At 49.3% G+C, this 14658-nt stretch overlaps 1 protein-coding gene across 1 annotated transcript; it reads left to right on the top strand.

The window, feature by feature from the left end:
- The first annotated feature begins 260 nt into the window (after window positions 1–260).
- On the top strand, window positions 261–11638 carry SMIM20 (small integral membrane protein 20). Its single transcript, XM_080919670.1, has 3 exons — window positions 261–462; window positions 10309–10365; window positions 11010–11638. Exons 1-3 carry the CDS (start codon window positions 348–350, stop codon window positions 11045–11047), a joined length of 210 nt encoding a protein of 69 aa, XP_080775796.1. The 5' UTR covers window positions 261–347; the 3' UTR covers window positions 11048–11638.
- The last annotated feature ends 3020 nt before the right edge of the window (window positions 11639–14658 follow it).

Genomic DNA, 14658 nt, shown 5'->3' with positions numbered 1-14658 from the left:
ATAAGAGGTCAAAAAGAGGGCACAGGAAAGGAGTGTAGTAAAATATGTGTCTGCAGGAGCCGCCAGAATCTCGCCCTCCACGCTGGCTGAGAGGACAAGGAGGCGGGGCTAGGTATGAGGCCCCGCCCTATGCCGCGCCCTTCCTGGAGGTCCCGCCCTCATTTGACCCCGCCCCACCACGAGGTGTCTTTAAGCCTAGGCCCCGCCTCTGAGCCCAGAGAACCCGCCTCCTCCCGGAAGCGAGCGTTGCTCCGCCTCTTCCGAGCCGGGTCGCGACCTTCAGGCCGGGAATCAGGTTTCCGAGCGTGCGGGGTGCCTTCGCCCGCCCTGAGGCCCCCTTTCTCGCCATGGCCGCGGCCCGGAACCTGCGCACCGCGCTCATATTCGGAGGCTTCATCTCTATGGTCGGCGCCGCCTTCTACCCTATCTACTTCCGGCCCCTTCTGCGGCTGGAAGAATACCGTGAGTGACCTCTGACCCCGCGCAGTGGCTGCTCCCAGCGCTACCCCTAAGCCCCTACCATATATCAGTTCAGTGGGTGCTGAGGAAGGAGGTGAACTTAGGAGTGAGGCTACCCTGGTTCCGTGCACGGCCAATGCAGCCCGGTAACCTCGGTCAAGTGGCCCCACCTCCGTGGAGCACCTAAGAGGTCACAGAGGTGATGTGTATGAAAGCAGCCTGCACACACGTAGCAGGTCAACACTAACACTAGTTCACACACAGTTAATATATACTGAATATTTTTAATAAGTTGGAGTTAGGCATATACCGAATCGTTGCCTTTGCACAGCCTTCCCTTGATGTAGATGGTACCCATTTTACAGATGGAGGTCACACTGCTAGGAAGTGGTGAGGGAAATATTCCAACCCAGGCCTCTGTCTGCAGAGCCCCTCCTCCCCACCTCCCCATTCACCCAGGGTGAGATGTTGCTGTAGTGGAAGCCTTCCTCATCCTGAGTTGAAAGGTGTTTTTAAGACGCACCATTGCCATCCCTTGGAGATGTCTTGGAGCAGAAATATTTCAAAGCTAAATCGTTAACCTGGGTTTTGAGTTTTTCCTCAAATCGTTTTTTGGATTCTGCTGGTTTTCCTTCGTTTTAAGCTGGTTGCTCACATGACAATGGCGAATGTCCGGGGAGTCATTTTTCTCCTTAATCATTCAGGTCCTATCATTCTAAAAGCCAAACTCTCCTTCCTGGAGACCTATACCTCAGCAAGGATTAGCGCTTTGATACATCTGAAACCATCTGTCAAAGAGGAGAGATGAGGCATTGGAGGATCATTTTGTTCTCCAGGAAGCCTGAATCATCTTGAAGATGGACGAGGACCAGTCCAGCCCCTGGGGAATATTAGCTGGGGCTGAAGGTTGGCGGTTTGAAGCTTCGTATAAACGCTCTGACCACCTCCAGTGCTGTAACACTTGGTTTCTGGAGACAAAGCATTTTAAAGTGCACACACCCCTGGCAGCTTTTCATCAGCTCAGACCGAGATGGTCTCTGTGCTTCCTACCTTCAAGTCCTCCCCAAATGTGCCATGTGTGGAAGGAACGTGGGCTCGTGTAAGGTCCTGCAGAATTTGTCTTCGTCCTTTTCCCTTTGCTGGATCCCTGCCCCAGGCTATTTTATCACAGCTTCTACAGTTGGACTCGAGGCAAAGGTCTGCTGTGGGTTCCCTTAGAAAACCCCAGTTCTGGCAGGAGTGTGGGTCTTAGCCAGCATGCTTTGTCCTCTGTCTGGAGATGTTATGCTTGTCACAGCAGCTGAGAGAGAGAAGGGGAGGTGAGTGGGTTATTAGTATCTTCCAGATAGGATCTAAATTTTCCACGATGCACAGAAGTCACCTATGAGGAAACCCTCAAAACACGAGGGCTGCCCTGCTCTTAATCAGTCAAGAGGAACCCTGTCTTCCTGATGTCGTCCAGGGATACTCACCAGGCTGACCAAGTTGCTTTAGGCGGGCAGGTCAGGCTCTGAGGCTGTCTGCACCTGCTTACCTTTTAGCTAACTTAAATCAATTCAGCCAACTTTAACCAAAGGTTGTAACTAAAGCTTTTAGATGAGTAATACTAAACAGCTCATTTTTATCTACAGTTTCTTCTCTCTCTCTCTCTCTCTCTCTCTCTCTCTCTCTCTCCCTCCCTCCCTTTCTCTCTCTCTCTCTCTCTCTCTCTCTCTCTCTCTCTCTCTCTCTCTCTTTTAACACCCCCTTCCAAGCGCTTCAACTCTGCTAAGGCATTTAGTGCTCATAATAACCCTTTGTGGTAGCTGTTAGCTGAATCATGTAGGCAGGGTGTTTCCTCACTCTGAACTTGCCTGTCCTGCCCCCCTCCCCGGCTATGGCGATGGTGTTTAGTGAACTGAACTTACAGGCTTAGTGTGAATTAAGTGAGGTATGACTTGTAGAGGTTCCTAGTATAGTCTCCTATTAGGAATTATACAAAAAAAACAAAACAAACAAAAAAAAAACAAAAACAAAAAAACCCCACCACTTTTGGGCTTTGGTGAGGTGTAAGCAGGTGTGAGCGCCGCTGACCTGGCTGTAAGCGTGTCCAGATGGCTCTGTGTGTGCTCAGGAACTGGGGGCCTGCTGTGCAGGTGGGCTTCTCAGCCCATTCAGTTCTCAGGATTCATAGTGTTTAGCCATTTTCCTTTCTTATGCTGAGAGCCCGGATGTTAGCTGTCGCTTGTGCGGGGTGCGGTTTAGATGAGGGGCAGATCTGGGCTGCCCCAGCCTCTTCCCACACCCTTCTCTGTCCCGGCCTTGTGTATCTTGTGTAGGGTCTTAGCCCAAGTTCTCCCTGCACCTTTACTCAAACCACTGTTTATCTTTACTCACTGACTCTTCATCTTTCCCATGTGCCCCTCGAAGGACAGCTCTCTGTGGAGTCATTTCTCACTCCCTGCCTTACCATGGGCTGTTGGGGTTGGATTTAGGTCACTGGGCTTGCACGGTAAGTGCTTTACTGGCTGAGCTGCCTTGCTGGCCCCAGTTGAGGCCTTTCTGAAATACACCTGGCACGACTGTTTGGTGAGAATCTGTAATGGGAATCTGTTTTGGTTTGTCAGGAAATGTGGAGCCCTCAGGTTCTTTGGCACTGGTCCTGCCATTCGGGGCAGTTATCTGGCTTGCTTAATTAAAACCCTGCAGTTACCCACTGCTGTCCGCAGAGGCCAGCCAGTGGGGGTGACTGAAGTATTTTAACAAGGTGTCTAGATTCACCGCGCACTGTGGGGAAGAGGGGCCTGAAGGGAAAGAAAGAGGCAGAAAGGTTGGTATTGGAAAGCACTATAATTTTTTGGCATCAGGAAATGGTGCCCAGCCTGTGTGAGAACACATTAGGGACTGGAGAGCTAGAACGCAAGGACTTGTGACTGATGAGCCGGGCCCTAGTGTTCTGTTGCTGTAAAGACACCATGGCCAAGACAGCTCCTAAAAATAAAGCATTTCGTTGGAGCTTGATGACAATTTCAGAGGTCCATTTTCGTTATGGCAGGGAACATGGTTACACACTGTCTTAGTCAGGGTTTCTAGTCCTGCACAAACACCATGACCAAGAAGCAGGTTGGGGAGCAAAGGGTTTATTCAGCTTACACTTACACATTGCTGTTCATCACCAAAGGGGTCAGGACTGGAACGCAAGCAGGTCAGGAAGCAGGAGCTGATGCAGAGGCCATGGAGAGATGTTCCTTACTGGCTTGCTTCCCCTGGCTTGTTCAGCCTGCTTTCTTATAGAACCCAGGTCTACCAGCCCAGGGATAGCCCCACCCACAATGGGCTGGACCCTCCCTTGATAACAGAAAATGCCTTACAGCTGGATCTCATGGAGGCATTTCCTCAACTGAGGCTCCTTTCTCTGTGATAACTCCAGCTTGTGTCAAGTTGACACAAAACTTGCCAGTACACACACACAGACAGATATGGTGTTGAAGAAGTAGCTAAGAGTTCTACATCTGGATCTGTAGGTAGCAGAAAGAAAAGCCACTGAGCCTGGCTTGGGCTTTTGAAACCTTAGTGCCCTCCCCTGGTGACATACTTTCTGGAGGTGTGTGCCACACCTCCTCCAACAAGGTTACACCTCCTCATTCTTTCAAATAGTACCACCAAGCACGTAAATCTATGAGCCTATGGGGGTCATTCTTATTCAAACCACCACAAGCCCACAGGGTGAGAAAGAATGGATCCAGTCCCCTGACTCCAGCCACTAGGAGGTGGTCTTAGTGATGGTGGCAACCAGTTGTAAGGCAGCAGTTTGAGGGGTAAAGACAAAGAGGCACCATTTTGGACAGCTAGGGGTTAGGCACCTCTGCTTCTGGTGGTTGCCCAGAGGCAGACAGTACCTAGTCTGGAGTCAGAAGCCACCAGCAGTGTGCATTGGGGCTTTGGCTAGTGATGCAAGATAGGAAGACAGTGTGTGCCTAGAAGAACGTGAGGATGTGAAGGACTGGTAAGTGGTCAGCAGAGGCCCTCAGAGGAGCCTCAGATGGAACGGACACAGGCTTAAAGTTAAGAGAGCCCCGTAGACAGCTCTTCATGAAGGGGCGTGGCCTCCAGTTAGGTTGCTCAGAAATAGAGATAAGTAAGAGTATCCATTAGACTTATGAAGGAGATGATAAAAAGTAAACTTGGTTAATGTTTTCAGTGGTTCGAAAGTGAGCAAGAAGATTGCAGCAGAGTACGGAGTAAGTGAGCAGTCTGTTAAATGGACATGTCTGTTGGTAGAAGCAGGCTGAGGGACTAGGAAGAATAGAGTCTTGCTTTTAGTTTGGGCTGGGAGCCATGGGAATACCAGGAGAGTCCAGGAGACTGAGGTGCTGGAGAGGACAGTCTGTAGAGGGAGTAACGTGGACTCCTGAGCTCGGGTGGACAAAGCCTTGGGCAGAGTCAAGGCTCCTATTTCCTCAACTCTAGAGAACGGGCAGATGTGAATGTGGCTCTGGTGTGGCGAGCTGTGGGCACAGCTTCTGTTGTCTCACACAGGAATAGCAAACCCTCTGTAAGTGAAGTGCATTGTCCACGTGTTATCTACTAACCGCCCAGGGTCCCTTTGCTTTTCCTGCCTCTGCCAAGACTCACAAGATGGCTTTTCAGCCACTTGCTGTGAAGCCTCATGCTGCATGGCAGAAGGGAAGAGCCAACTCTACAGTTGTTCTCTCCTGTGCATCACTCAGGTAGGGAGGAAGGAGAGCACGGGACAGTGTCTTCCAGCAAGGTCTCGGAGTAAGTACAGCACCTGCTCATGCAGTGACAGCACCCTTTGCACAGACATGCCGTTCCCACCAGTTGTGCCACCGTCTTTTGCCTAGTCCCAGCCATCCCTCTTTTAGGCCAACGGGATGATTGTAGGTTTGTCTAGAGTTCAGTAAGTGTTGTAATGGCCATGAGGCCAGCACAAGCTGTTTGAAAGCATCATGGCAGAGCATGTCTTCTTGGGTTGGCAGCAGTCAGCTGGGGTTTCATGTGACTTCTTCAAAGTAACCACAAGGACCAGTGCTGACATGAACCCACTCTGGCTGACTGCTTGGCCGATGGTCCTCAGGATGTCGGGGAAGGGTCCATCCGCTTTCAGTTAGGGAACCGTCCTACCTCATTCATAGGGAGAATAGATATCAGATGGAAGGGAGAGGTAAGTCTCATCTGTCCTGAGGTGGACTCTTTGCTCTCTCTCGGCTGCTTCTTAATTTCTCCTCTGACTGACTGCGCCATGTGGATTTGTTATTCATTCAGATTTTTGTTCCAGGGAGTGGACTACGGTTCTTAGGGACCCACGCCTTGTGGAGTCAAAGTGTCAGGTCCCTCAGGCCAGCCTGTGTGTCGGGGGAGTATAGGGCTGAGCGGGTCCCATGACTCTGCTCCAGTGGGGTAAGCTCCGTTAGGCAGCAGGAAGAGGAGGGAAGACCTTGCTGTCAGACATCGCAGGAGAACATAGTAGCAGGTCACTGTGACAAGTGTGTGTTAGCGCACTTCCTTTCGACATTGAGCGTGATCTTTAGCTCTCTCACTGACTCGTCCAGACTTGAGTAACAGCTGTTCGGTGGAGTGAGCACAGGTCCACCCACCCATGATAGCTCAAGACCCGTTTTAACTCTTGGGGAGGTAGCACTTAGCCTTGTGGCTTGATAGTCTGAAACCAGCAGCTTGGGTACAGTTCTCTTGTGCTTCTGGAGGGGGCCCAGGCGTTGCTCGTTTCCCTTTCTTCCTGAGGACTTAGTGGCTCATACCTGGAAGCCTGGTATGTCTTTATAGCCTACAAGCAGTCCAGTTTGGAGTCTGGCTCTTTAGAAAATAGCATGCATTCCAGGCATCAAGCTCAAAAGCGAAGTAGAGTAAGAGCAGGTTTTAGGTTTTTATCTCCACCTTTCCTAGTTTTAGTCTGATATACAAAACTATAAAATCATTGAGGTTTTTGTTTTGTTTTGTTTTTACCAGAAATCCCAGAGCTCATTTATCCCTGACATTTGGCTGCTTTGTTCAGTGTCACTGCGTGTTAATTGCCGGGTGGACACTAGACCCTGACTCCCTGACCTTGTCCACTCAATGCCCTGTCAGGGTGTCTGTAAGAGTGAGGCTGCAGGGTAGCGGGGTGAATGGTATGTGGGTGAGTTGGAGGAGATGTGTTCTTTCTGCTGTCCCTTGCTGCCCCCAATTGAAACTGTGTTGTGTATCTGATAGAACAAGATTGCCAGAAATCACTTGATGTGCAGAATGCCTTTCCTGTAAGGGCATTTCCCCTATTCCTGGCAGGTGCTTGGAATATGTTTTCCACACCATTCACCATGTAACGGAGCAGAGTGCAGAGACAGGCTGAAGTCCTGTTTCCTAACTGGCAACTCACAGCTCTCTGTACTCAGCCTTGTTCCCATGAGGGTGCAGACATGTTTTCAGTGCAGAGGGCAGCGACTGCAGTGGCCACCAGTTCTAGCTCAGGTGAGCTGCAGGAGTGGTGTGGCCCACACCAACAGTTCCCTCACTGCCCTCTCTGAAATGGTACCTTTGGTCTCAGCCAGCTGTTTCTCACTGTTCTTCTGTCCCCTCAGCCAGCTGTTTCACACCTGCTATTCCATGTCTGGTGCCCCCCCATCTCCTGCCAGCTGTTTCACACCTGCTATTCCATGTCTGGTGCCCCCCCATCTCCTGCCAGCTGTTTCACACCTGCTATTCCATGTCTGGTGCCCCCCCCATCTCCTGCCAGCTGTTTCACACCTGCTGCTACAACTCTTCTCAGTCTGAGTTTCAGTCACCATTCTGTTCGTGTGTCCTCTTGGATTTATGGCCATTTGGTATCCTTGGTCTCTGTTTCTCACTTGATATTTTTGGTTCCCGGCTGCGCCAGCGCACTTTGGGTTCTGGACTCTCCTGTAAATGGACTCCGGAGCCTAGTCAGCAGCAGCAGAATGGGACTGCCAAGGAAGTACTTAATTCTGACCAGCTATTTTTAAACAGGTAGATGCAGAAACAGCCATCCTGGAATGGCCGTGTGTTATTGGCCTTTCTTATCTGGCTCTTCTGCAGTTGCACGTTTTTTTTTTTTAATTAAGAGAAAGCTCAAGTGACAGAAAACATCCAAGGGTAGACGCGCAAGCCCCTGTCCTTCACCTGGATTTGCTGGTTAACAATTACCGCGCTTGCTTCCCTTCCGTGCGCCATCACTGTGCTTTTGTGAGCCATTTGAGAGTGGGCTGAAGACATTATGAGCTTTTATCCCTAAGTACTTGAGCCTGGTTTTGCTAAGAACAAGGACATTCTTCTACCTAATCACAATATAGTTAAGAATTCAGGAAATTTAATATTGATACAACACAGCTGTCTAGTACAGAGACCATATCCAAATGTTGCCATTTGTCCCAATTACGCCAGGTTGTGACTTGCCTTTTATACTGCTGATTGTGGAAGGAGGGGGGTGGGGTAGATGAGGTCTGGCCTTACTCTGCAGGCTTGCCTGCTGCCGTTGTATTCCTCAGAAAAGCACTTGGGAGTCTGCGTTTGTGCGATGGTCAGGGTTAAATACAGCACCAAGTTGCACAACGGATTTGTCTCCCACTGCAGACCCTTGCTCATTCATAGACTTAAAGTTAGGGAGATTCTTTTACTAACACGCAGAGTCAGCCTACCTGCATGTATAAACAGCTTTAATAACATGCCATGGCCTTTGACTTGAGAGAACTATCCTCTACTAAAACTACAAATCACATCTCAGCCTTAGCACCAGGGGGCAGAGTTGAGCTTGCCGGGATAGGATACTGGAGTGGGGAGTTTTCTAACTCTGGGCACACAGTTGGGTGTTAGGATTTTACCTGGAAGCTTGCAGTGGGTAATTAGCTTATTCACGTAGCTAAGGCCTCCTTCTGCCTCCGTTGCTTTGGTGAGGTTCATAGATGTTTGCTGTTTCTCCAGTGACAATAAAATAGAGACCTGTCAGCTTCATCAAAAAGAGTGCGCTCAGTCCTGACAGACTCTCTGTTTTCCCATTAGCAGATTCTGCATTCTCAAATGAAGTGTCTTTGTTGGCCTTCTGAATTTCCATAAGACTTCCTTGGCCTCAGTATTTATTAAAACATTAATGGATCAGAGAAGCAGGTGGATTTAGATAGAGCTAATACTGGTTATCACTCGACAGACTAGTTTAGCTGGCCTGGCCTGGCCACTGAGGTGGCTGCGTCAGGGCCCAGATTATGAAGAGATTATAGCCTACTTAGAACAAATCTCCAGCCTGTCCAGCCTCATTAGCAATTAGCAGGAAGGTGTCGAGCCAGGGATTCCTCCCTCTCATGGTTCTCCACTGCATGACGAGAGGTTGGAGCACAATTAGGCATTCTGTCCCTGCCACCCAGCTAGCAGCTTCCTCCCAGTGATGCTGCAGGGGTACCTGCTTCTTAGAGAACGGGTTTGGTACATTGGGATGGCCAAGTTTTTATTGTCTGTGCATCTAGAATGCTTCATAACAATTATTTTTCAACTTTACTCCTTCCTGCTTTCACAATATTAGAGATATCTTGGGTCTGGGAAATCTATTTTTGTTCTTGGCAAGGCTCATGACAGTGTGATGTTTTGCTGGCTGGGCACTAAGCAATGTTTGAGACATCCATACTTTGAGACTTCCCTGTCAGCATTGTAGGGCTCGGGTGTGCGGACTGTGGTGTCTTCTCGAATGAGAATGCCTGTTGTTAGGTGTCATTGTCCCCTTGACTTGGAGAAGGTGTGTTGGCATTTGCGGGTCCATAACATCTGTGTACCGTTTACCTGCTAGTTTGGGAGAGGCACTGTGAACCTACTAGGCCACTGGGAATAGGTGGCCCTACTGTGCTTTGTCTTCTCTCTGCCTGTCTTAGAATTAGACATCAAGATTCCCACAGCCCCCATCACCCAGTAAAGTTGGTATTGATAACACTATCAGGTAAATCATTTAGGATTGACTTTATGTTTCAACACCAGTGTGAAGCAAGTTTGGTAACTGTCAGAGCTGGTGGAACCCTGTTTCTTGTACTTGCAGCAGCCTGTGAAGGTAGACAAGCCAGAGCTAGAGTGGCTGTAAAGACACAGGCGATCTATTAAACAAAGGTCTGATTACCGTATTTAATCACTGCAACTTAGGAGTCAACCTCCTTGGCGCCAAGTCTTTCTTCTAAAAAGCCGTCATTTGTCAAGACATTTAGGGTAGTAATTCTTTGTTGTCATGGGCCTCGGGATTCTTCCAAACCATTTAGAAAGATGTGACGGAGAACTTGAAGCCCACACTCGTAAAATGCTTGATTTCTCTTGGCCTCTGCCTGTTGTGCGTCTTCGAAGTGCCGGGCTTAGCTGCGGCAGCTACATCGAGCTCACTAATTGGCACAGCACCTGCAATCAATTAGGGAGGCTTCAATTATCCAAACCAAAGCCACCCACCCAAAGATTAATTTTCTGCTCTATTTCCTATCAAAAACATAGCATATTTAGCTTAGAGTCCGGTCCTTCAGTGGAGTGTTTTGAGCCACTGTTTTCCTGGTTATTGTGCCTGTTCCTTCTTTGTGGCAGCGCTCCTCTTGTAATGTCACACCCACCAGCTCTTCAAAACTGTCCTTTCAGTTGTGTGTGTCCTTTCCAAAATGCTGAGATCACAGGAAAGAGATGGTGGTTGGGAGCTTTTTGTTTGAAGTGTGGCTTTTTTTACATCTAGGATCTAGCTTCTACAACCTAAAAGCTTTAAGTAACGACATCTCTGAATTGAATCACACTCCTAAATATTCTTTGTAAGTGGCCCATGTAAATAGAAAATAAAATGCCCACACCTTCTTTCTAAAGAGTAAGTGTTTGTTCTGTTGTGTTTCTCAGAGAAGGAGCAGGCTGTAAATCGAGCTGGTATTGTCCAGGAAGATGTGCAGCCACCAGGTAAACTTAAACATTCCAGACAATCCCTCTGGGGCACATGGCATGGGTGTTTGCTTTGCTGTGGAGTGGGGGTGGTTTTTCTCTCTGGAACCTGATAGTGTTCATTATTTCATGATAGTTCCTGTCTTGTCATGCTAATATTTCAGTACCTAGTACTTTTCACAAGATTGCTGGGCCCCTCTTTTATACTTGGTAAGTGGACATAAAATGTAATTAAGTATGCAGCAGATCACCTGCTTTGCAGACTCCCATACCAAGCACCTCTGTAAATACCACCCTCGCGGGCACATAGTGTTTATGGGGACCTGTGCTCTGGGATCCAGTTTCCTGCAAAAATTCTCAAAGCTCCCTTTGGGGCTGAGCAGGATGTTCCTAACTTATTAACCAAATTCCTGCAGTCTGGGGGTCCTAGGCTAGATCCATTTCTCCTAGTAGGGAATAGTTCCTAAGCCTTTACAAAGCCCTAGTAGCTGTGGTTGCCTCCTTGCAGGGTTCCAAGTGGCTGCCCTCACCCATTTCAGTGTCTCTGCCACATGGAAACTGCATGGCTCAATTCTCACGTCATCTTGTTTGTTTGGATCAAGGGGGTGTGCTCAGTCACTTAACAACGAATGCTGATAGGATATTTGTGTTTCTATCCATAGGGCTGAAAGTGTGGTCTGATCCATTTGGCAGGAAATGAGGCTGTCAGCAAGTCTGATGAGGAAAGTGGACGTCTTCATCCTGTGTACTCTGCAGTGGGGACAATAGGTGGCTCACTGTGGCAGCATGGCTGGAGAAGGAACTCTCATGCTGCTAGCCAGAGCCCTGTGACAGAGACTGCACAAAGACAGTGCCTCCCCTAACTCCCTGGAGAATCTGAACAGATGACACCATTAGGAAGTGCCTTGCGGCTCCATTGACTTCGCAGGAGCAGAGGCAGCCTGCAAGGCTGTTTGTGGAAGATCTGCTGCTCATGCAGTCTTTATCACTTCCAAGCTGTGATGTGAGAACACACAACCTGTGGGCTCAAGGCCTGTGGCTGCTCTGACACCTTCTGAAGAGGCGATTTCACTGCAAATGGCCTTGCCAAGCTGCCTCGCAGGGCTCTTTGAGGATGCTTCAGTTGAGATGCTGTTTGAGAGCAGGATCCTTGGTACTGTTTAAGAATCTACACTGCTCAGCTTAACCATCTCATTGAAAGTCACCATGTGTGGAAGTAAATAGGAAGCAAGTCACACTAGACTATACCACACACAGTAAAATCCTGTGGGAATTAAAATGGCTGCTCTTAGTTTGCTGTTGTATACTGGTTGTAGTGTGTGTGTGTGTGTGTGTGTGTGTGTGTGTGTGTGTGTGTGTTTTAGGTAGGTGGTGTTTGTTTGCTTTGGGTTTTGTTTTTAGAGACAGGGTCTGTCAGACCAGTCAGGCCTTGAACTCCCAGAGATCCACCTGTCATTACCTGTAGAATTGTTTGTAAATTGAATTCTGATGTGAAGAAGCACTGCTATTGTGTAGATTCTGTTTGGGTAGATTTTCATGCAGTGATACCTGTTTGTATACAAGGTAGACAGCACTCTTCCTGTGACAGCTGTTGTATTAGGGTTCTCCAGAGGAACAGAACTGATGAATATGTACATGTATATTATACATAACACACACACACACACACACACACACACACACACACACACACACACACGGTTTGTTAGAATGACTTACAGGCTGTAGTCCACCTAATCCAACCATGCCTGTCTATCAGTGGGAGGTCGAAGAATCCAGTAGCTGTTCTGTCCATAATGCTGGACTTCGGCATCCACCAGACTCCTGGAAAGGTCGTCTGTGATGCCAATGAGAGCAACGGCAAGCAGGCGACGGGCACGGACCTTGAATGTCCTTCGTAGAGGGTTCCACTAAAAGGTGTAACCCAGACTAACGGTGGCTCTGACCACCCCCAAAGACCCCTATTAAAAGTGGGTTTCCCACTCAGACGATTCAGCTAAGAAACATCCCTTACAGGTGTGCTTGAGCACTTGGGTTTTAGTTAATTCCAGATGTAGTCAAGCTGACAGCCCTAGACTGGTCACCACAGCTGTGTCTGGAGTGCTGGTTATCAGCAGGTCCCTCACCAGGGGCTGCAGCAGTGACAAGAGCCGGTTTCCTCTTGCTGCTTTTATCTCCCTCTAGTGTCCATGCCTTCCCCTCCTCCCATGGCTCCCCTTCCCCTCCTCCCATGGCTCCCCTTCCCCTCCTCCCATGGCTCCTCCTTCCCCTCCTCCCATGGCTCCCCTTCCCCTCCTCCCATGGCTCCGCTTCCCCTCCTCCCATGGCTCCTCCTTCCCCTCCTCCCATGGCTCCGCTTCCCCTCCTCCCATGGCTCCCCTTCCCCTTCTCCCATGGCTCCCCTTCCCCTCCTCCCATGGCTCCCCTTCCCCTCCTCCCATGGCTCCTCCTTCCCCTCCTCCCATGGCTCCCCTTCCCCTCCTCCCATGGCTCCGCTTCCCCTCCTCCCATGGCTCCTCCTTCCCCTCCTCCCATGGCTCCTCCTTCCCCTCCTCCCATGGCTCCGCTTCCCCTCCTCCCATGGCTCCTCCTTCCCCTCCTCCCATGGCTCCTCCTTCCCCTCCTCCCATGGCTCCCCTTCCCCTCCTCCCATGGCTCCTCCTTCCCCTCCTCCCATGGCTCCTCCTTCCCCTCCTCCCATGGCTCCCCTTCCCCTCCTCCCATGGCTCCCCTTCCCCTCCTCCCATGGCTCCCCTTCCCCTCCTCCCATGGCTCCTCCTTCCCCTCCTCCCATGGCTCCCCTTCCCCTCCTCCCATGGCTCCCCTTCCCCTCCTCCCATGGCTCCCCTTCCCCTCCTCCCATGGCTCCGCTTCCCCTCCTCCCATGGCTCCCCTTCCCCTCCTCCCATGGCTCCCCTTCCCCTCCTCCCATGGCTCCCCTTCCCCTCCTCCCATGGCTCCCCTTCCCCTCCTCCCAATGCTCCTCCTTCATTTCTGATGCTCTGCAGCCTTTCTGGTACATGACTTGGTACTGAAGAGCAGTCTGTCCTTAGCAGAAAGCCTCGTGTCTCTGTAGCCGGTGTTTTCGTGAGGTGCTTGGTGGAATAATTTCATAATTGTCCACTTGGCGTTTCCTTAACACGATGCTGGCCCAATTATGTAATGACTGGTAAGCAGAAATGAGATTGATAGTTCTAAAACCAAAGTCATCATTTTGGGGAGACATTGCCTAACATATAATTGACTTTCAGTTAACAACCCAATAGAGAGAGCTGACTAATTAGTTGTGCATTTGCCTACTGTTTTCCTTGGAGGGGGGCACCAAGAAGTTATGTAATTTAAAGTCAAATCCTGCAGATGCTCAATTGAGCCTTATGACTGAGGCGAGTACATCTGTCTGGGACTTCTGGACTAAGGGACTGTGGAAGTAGGCTCAGCATCTCCCGAGTCGGATCTTTGTCCTGGGCCTACCTCTCCCTGCCTCCAGCCTACCGTTTTACAATGATACAAGAGCTTTCTGTCCTCGGTCACCTTGATGCTTGCAGCAGGAGCCTTCTGTGTCTCAGACAACACTGAGAGAGCTGCCCGTGCCTGCCTCATGAGCGATATCCTAGTGGGATGGACAGAGGGCCTCAGGATCCAAGAGTCCTAGTGTGCACCCTCTCCCAAGGACAGTGACTTAGGTGCACTTAGGAAACAGGTCTGCTATTGACTACATAGACTGGATTCTAATTTGGTGATTTCCCGGGGAGGGTAATCGTTTCCCAAGTGCCTTGAACAGCAGCACTTACTACTGTCATTTTTCTAGGACTAGAAACTTCACCTTTCGGGGAAAATCATACCATTCCGTCCTAAGCCTTTTGATCTCGGGATAGCTTTACAGTGTTTAAAATGTACTGTCTCCGGGCTCTAAGCAGGAGAGCAGTAGAGGGCGGTACTGAGACCCTGCCGTAGCCTCTGCATGCACACTCACCATAACATTTTAAAAAACTCTACATTGTGTTCACACAGATTATACCTATAGAAAATGCACCCTATTACTATAATCTTAAAGCAAAAACAATTACATTACTTAAAAAGCATCAGTTATGATTGTGTAGATTAATAGAACGTTGTATGAGAAAATTTAATTTTTGAAACAATTCCTGAGGCGAGGAAGCAGTTTAGTGAGTAAAGATCACTTATGGTTTTTGTCCATACTTTTAAGTGCCCACATATATTTCTTATACCTGCACCACATGCCACATATAAGTACTTGTGAGTATCTGTCCAACAGAAGACCTTTGCATTCTCACATTTTTCTGCCTTGGA

This window comes from Micromys minutus (assembly GCF_963924665.1).
Source record: "Micromys minutus genome assembly, chromosome: 1".
Taxonomy (NCBI): domain Eukaryota; kingdom Metazoa; phylum Chordata; class Mammalia; order Rodentia; family Muridae; genus Micromys; species Micromys minutus.
Note: the sequence above shows the minus strand (reverse complement) of the source record. Positions and strands in the feature narration are given on the sequence as shown.